The 5,780-nt window shown below is 41.7% G+C and overlaps 1 protein-coding gene across 1 annotated transcript in view; it reads left to right on the top strand.

Annotated features, from left to right (window-relative positions):
* EFCAB3 (EF-hand calcium binding domain 3) overlaps positions 1-5,316 on the top strand; it is a 39,161-nt gene extending 33,845 nt beyond the window's left edge. The window contains exons 9-10 of the mRNA XM_017549254.2: positions 2,542-2,664; positions 4,961-5,316. Of these exons, the coding sequence (XP_017404743.1) occupies positions 2,542-2,664; positions 4,961-5,287 (450 nt within the window). The 3' untranslated portion in view covers positions 5,288-5,316. The remainder of the gene's footprint in view (positions 1-2,541; positions 2,665-4,960) is intronic.
* Positions 5,317-5,780: the final 464 nt, after the last annotated feature.

Below are 5,780 nucleotides of genomic sequence, written 5' to 3'. Positions count from 1 at the left end.
CTGGGATTATAGGCACGTGCCACCATGCCCAGCTAATTTTTTGTATTTTTAGTAGAGACGGGGTTTCACCATGTTGACCAGGATGGTCTCGATCTTTTGACCTCGTGATCCACCTGCCTTGGCCTCCCAAAGTGCTGGGATTACAGGCATGAGCCACGGCACCCGGCCCACATTTAATGCTATTTCTATTAAACTATATGTTTATATACATAAATAGTATGATATACTGTGTAGTTTATTACATCTAATCTAATATATTTGTATACTTACAAGTGTTTATGATCTTGAACTCCTGACCTCAGGTGATCCGCCCACCTTGGCCTTCAAATACAAGTGTTTATTAGAGACTGGGCACCTGTAATCCTGGCACTTTGGGAGACCAAGGTGGGTGGATCACCTGAGGTCAGGAGTTTGAGATCAGCCTGGCCAACATGATGAAACCCCACCTCTACTAAAAATACAAAAATCAGCCAGGAATAGTGGTGGGTGCCTGTAATCCCAGCTACTCTGGAGGCTGAGGCAGGAGAATCACTTGAACCTGGGAGGCAGAGGTTGCAGTGAGCCCAGATCGTACCACTGCACTCCAGGCTGGGTAATAGAGCAAGACTGTCTCAAAAAATAAAAAATTTAAAAATTATTTATATTTTTATGAAAGAAGGAAAAAGAAAGAAAGAGAAAAAGAAAGAAAGAAATGAAATGAAATGAACAGACAGACCCAAAGAAGAAAATAGAGCTATGTGGAGAATTTTTTTTTTTTGAGACAGAGTCTTGCTCTGTCGCCAGGCTGGAGTGCAATGGTGCAGTCTCGGCTTACTGCAACCTCCACCTCCTGGGTTCCCCTGCCTCAGCCTCCCAAGTAGCTGGGACTACAGGTGTGCTCCACCACACTCAGCTAATTTTTTGTATTTTTAGAAGAGATGGGGTTTCACCGTGTTGTTCAGGATGGTCTCCATCTCCTGACCTTGTGTTACACCTGCCTTGGCCTCCCAAAGGGCTGAGATCATAGGTGTGAGCCACTGCACCTGGCTGGAGAATTTTAACTTAAGGAAAATGGTGACATTTCACACAACAGGAAAATTATAGATTATTCAACAAATAGTGCGCTGAGTAGCCAACTGAGAAAAAAAATGAAATTCACATTTCATATACAAATTGCAAATGGATGAAATGTAAAAAGAATAAATGTAGGGCAGAGAAGAATAAATGGAAAAAAAGAAAAGAAACCTTAACATACTGAAATAAACTCTGGGAAGGCCTCCCTAACTGTGACACAAAAGCCAAATGCATTTTTTAATAAAAAGATATTAATTCCACTGCATCAAGATCAAAAAATCTCACCAAGCACGGTGGCTCATGCCTGTAATCCCAGCACTTTGGGAGGCCAAGGAGAGCAGATAACCTGAGGTTGGGAATTGAAGACCAGCCTGACCAACATGGAGAAACCCTGTCTCTACTAAAAATACAATAATAAGCCAGGTGTGGTGGCACATGCCTGTAATTCCAGCTACCCAGGCAGGTGAGGCAGGAGAATCACTTGAACCCGGGAGGTGGAGGTTGCAGTGAGCTGAGTTCATGCCATTGCACTCCAGCCTGGGCAACAAGAGCGAAACTCCATCTCAAAAAAAAAAAAAAATCTCCATATGGTCAAAAAATAAATCACAGTTGCCACTCATAACACAAAAGGCTAACTTCAAAGAACTTCAAATTCATTAGGAAAAAAAAAACTAACGTATATAAAAATAGGCAAAGGGTAGGAACAGACAGTTCTGAAACATAAAAAGATATTCAACCTCATTCCTCATAAAAGATCCAAGTTAAAACTCTCCTCAGATATTATCTTTTCATATTAAATTGACCAAGATGGAAAAGCTGAAAAAACATGGGTACACTCTTAAGTTACAGGTAGGTTTACAAATTGGTTTGCCCTCTACAGAGGAAATTTGGCAATAATTACCAAAAGGACAGACCTCACACCTTTTGACCTAGCAATTCCAGTCCTAGGGCACCATCTAGGATATACAGATAATCCCTGTACACATGCCAAATGCCATTCCTGAGAGACCCAGAAAAAAGTCTAAACAAACAAATGGTTTAGCAATAATCTTATAAAATAATGTACAGGCCAAGTGCAATAGCTCACACCTGTAATCCCAGCACTTTAGGAGGCCAAGGTGGGTGGATCCCCTGAGGTCAGGAGTTTGAGACCAGACTGGCCAATATGGTGAAACCCCATCTCTACTAAAACTACAAAAAATTAGCTGGGCATGGTGGCGCGTGCCTGTAATCCCAGCTACTCAGGAGGCTGAGGCAGGAGAATTGCCTGAACCCAGGAGGCGGAGGTTGCGGTGAGCCGAGATCGCGCCATTGCACTCCAGCCTGGGTAACAAGAGCGAAACTCCGTCTCAAAAAAAAAAAAATACACAAGTAAATAAATAATATACAAATCCTTCCATAATAAAATATACTTATTTATTATGTCTTTCTGTTGTATAATTCAAACTAAAATGTATTACTAACCTTCTTTTTTAAATGTGCATAAAGGCAGCAAATATAAAGCCTATAGACCCTGCCTCAGGTTATTCAAATGACATCCTCACCATTGATCAAATGCTCAAGAAAAAGCAAACTTGTACAGTGGCTGATGCAACTGCTATTAAACAACACGTGAGTATCCTTTGTTGAGTGCCTTCCCAGAAATCACTGACAAAAATATTGTCCACTTCAATACTACACCATAAAACCAAGAGAATTTTTATCTGTTCTATGTCTTTAAAATGAGACAAGATTGTTTCTCATTTTTACCCATTGTAATAACACCATTTCTTTATCTATAATCAAATGGATTCAAATGTTAAGTATTATGATTCATCCTGCTATTCACCTATGCAGCTATACTCACTATTATTTCTGGGACATTCATTTGTTTTATTCCAGAAATATCAAACTAATTAAGGTAATTAACCAACAGTCACAGTGAGTAGTGTACTCAGAGATTCGTGGTGAGTAAAGGAATCTTACATCCTGAGGCCTCTGGCCCTGGGGCACCAGCTGCACCAAGGGCTAAGAAGCTTGAGAAGATCGATAGTTTGGTATTAATACATTGGGAATCTCAGTATTAGGTCAAGGAATAGCTAGGACAAGTATTCTTTGTGCTATCTCAATCTATCCTCCTTGTTACAGCTACCACCTAAGTACTGATGACTATAAAGTTATCGCTAGCCTAGACTTCTTTCCTGTATTTCTGTCCTATCTCACTGACCACTTAACGAATATTTCTACCTCTACGCAGAGTCTCATAGCATAACAAACTCAACATGTCCAAAACAAAACTCATCATCTTCTGCATCAAACTGGTTCCCCCATGGAATTCTATATCTAAGGTGTTTTTTGCATTGTCGTTGTTGTTGTTTTTAATAAGGTCAACTATTATTTTAGATCCACAGGGTACATGCAGGTTTGTTACACGAGGGTATTGCATGTGTTTCAGTTGATAGCATCTACTCAGTCACTGAAGCTAGAAGGCCAGCAGCTATCCTTAACTCGGGTTTTTTTCCTCATTCCTCACATCTACTAATCCCAAGTCTGGCCTATTGTCATTCTCTTTAAAGATTTTTCAGGGCTGGGCGTGGTGGCTCATGTCTGTAATCCCAGCACTTTAGAAGACCGAGGCAAGTGAATCACCTGAGGTCAGGAGTTTGAGACTAGCCTGGTCAACATAGTGAAACCCTGTCTCTACTAAAACTACAAAAAATTAGCCCGGCATGGTGGTGGGTGCCTGTAATCCCAGTTACTCGGGAGGCTGAGGCAGAAGAATCGCTTGAACCTGGGAGGCAGAGGTTGCAGTGAGCCGAGATCATGCCACTGCACTCCAGCCTGGTGACAGTGCGCGACTCCGTCTCAAAAAAAAAAAAAAAATACAAAAATTAGCCAGGCATTGTGGTGGGCACCTGTAATCTCAGCTACTCTCGATGCTGAGGCAGGAGAATCTCTTATACCTGGGAGGCAGAGGTTGCGGTGAACCAAGATTGCACTACTGCATTCCAGCCTAGGCGAAAGGGCGAGACTCCGTCTCAAAAAAACAAAAGATTTTTCAAAGCTGTCCCGTTCACTCCTTCCCCATTACCACTGCCTTAGATGAGGCAGTCTCCAGCCTGGCATCCTCCAACCATTCTCCACACAGCTGCTAATAATCCAACATGAAGAGCCGACCATGGCATTGTCCTGCTTAAAAGTGAACACGATCCTCTCAATGATGGCAATTTCAACTCTATTTTCTGATTAAGGGATTTATCTCGCTTTCATTAGAAATGGTAGCTCACTACAGCATGATTTTCACTGAGGAACACGCTCTTGCCAGCCTCACAGAGATCACTGACTGATCTGACTGATAAGGTTAAGTCTAAGGGCCTCTCTGTCCTTTGTCATTATTTCGTCTTCCCACTTTAAACTTGATGCTCCAGCAACACCAAGTGCCTAAACCCTCCTACCATACCTCCAGGATGTTTACTGCCTTGGGGTCTCTGTTTATGCTGTCCCCTCTGCCTGGAACACCTGTCTTCCCATCACCACTTACTCCCTCAATTTGATGAAATCCTTGAGGACCTACTCAGCTCAGCATCTTCTCCCAGCCAGTTCTCCCTGTCCTAGGCTGAACTGAGTGGCTGAATTGGCACTCCTGTTATATCCATAGCCTATCTCCACCCCATACTTCAACCTATTTTAGTCTGTTGTATTTTTCATATCCTCATAAAATTTCTTATGACCTCATTATTCCCAAACAGTACATTTTGATTGTCCATCAGCTCCTAGCTCACGTGTCCTCATGAGGCACCACCCAATGTATAGACTCAGTGACTTTCAAGTAGCCTAGGAACATAACTCTTGGGCTATCTATCCTTGTGGTCCACAAATCAAAGATATTTTAAGGTAACTACAATAAACTTCTGGTCTCTCACTGCAGGTGAAAAGAGCTACCGAAACCTATAATTTAGGAATTGCCCTTGAACACCAGAAAGAAATGCTAAACCTCTGGCGGAAGATCCGAGGGGATTTGATTGGACTAGACTCTAAAAATGAGTCCTTTTATGACACCTTTTCTACTTATACATGGTCCTGGAATGTTTGTCAAGAATTACTTTCTCCTAAGGACTTAAGGTTACATGATGCCTATGTGAATAGAAATTCCTCCCATAAGTCCAGATCCTCTTCCTCATCAGATGTCAGTGAATGTGACACAGACTTAGGAAGAAAAAGAAAATGGAAAAGTTTAAAGGAATTTCAACAATGAGATTTCCACATTTTCTAAACAGCTCATCACAAACTACTTTTTCATAGTTATCAAAATTATGGTTTCTTGCTTTTGTCTAGTACATTCTTGGAAGCTGGAAATTTTGACATCTTTTGGATTCTGACCAGTAAAAAAGTTTCAGTCATAAAATGGTTTCCGTTTCCTAAATCTTAACTAGTAAATAGACGCTGGGCTGTTAGTTACCTAGCAACCAGCTGCCTCTACCTGGTTTATGACTGCCTAAGCCTCAGCAGAAAGGAGAAAAGTTGGCCTAAGCTAAGGGCCCTCCAGGCAATAAACCTGAGTTTAGGGTGAGTGTAAACCGGATTAGGTTTGATTGTTTGTGAAAGAGACTAGAGACTGCAGATGACAATGACCTTTCAGCTTCAGGGAATAAGATCAGCAAGACTTAAAGAAGCTTGATTAAATTTGTGTATTCCCATCTGGGCATAGTGGCTCACACCTGTAATCCCAGCACTTTGGGAGGCCGAGG

This window comes from Cebus imitator, unplaced genomic scaffold (genome assembly GCF_001604975.1).
Source record: "Cebus imitator isolate Cc_AM_T3 unplaced genomic scaffold, Cebus_imitator-1.0 Scaffold217, whole genome shotgun sequence".
Classification (NCBI taxonomy): domain Eukaryota; kingdom Metazoa; phylum Chordata; class Mammalia; order Primates; family Cebidae; genus Cebus; species Cebus imitator.
This window is presented reverse-complemented; position numbering and strand designations above follow the sequence as displayed.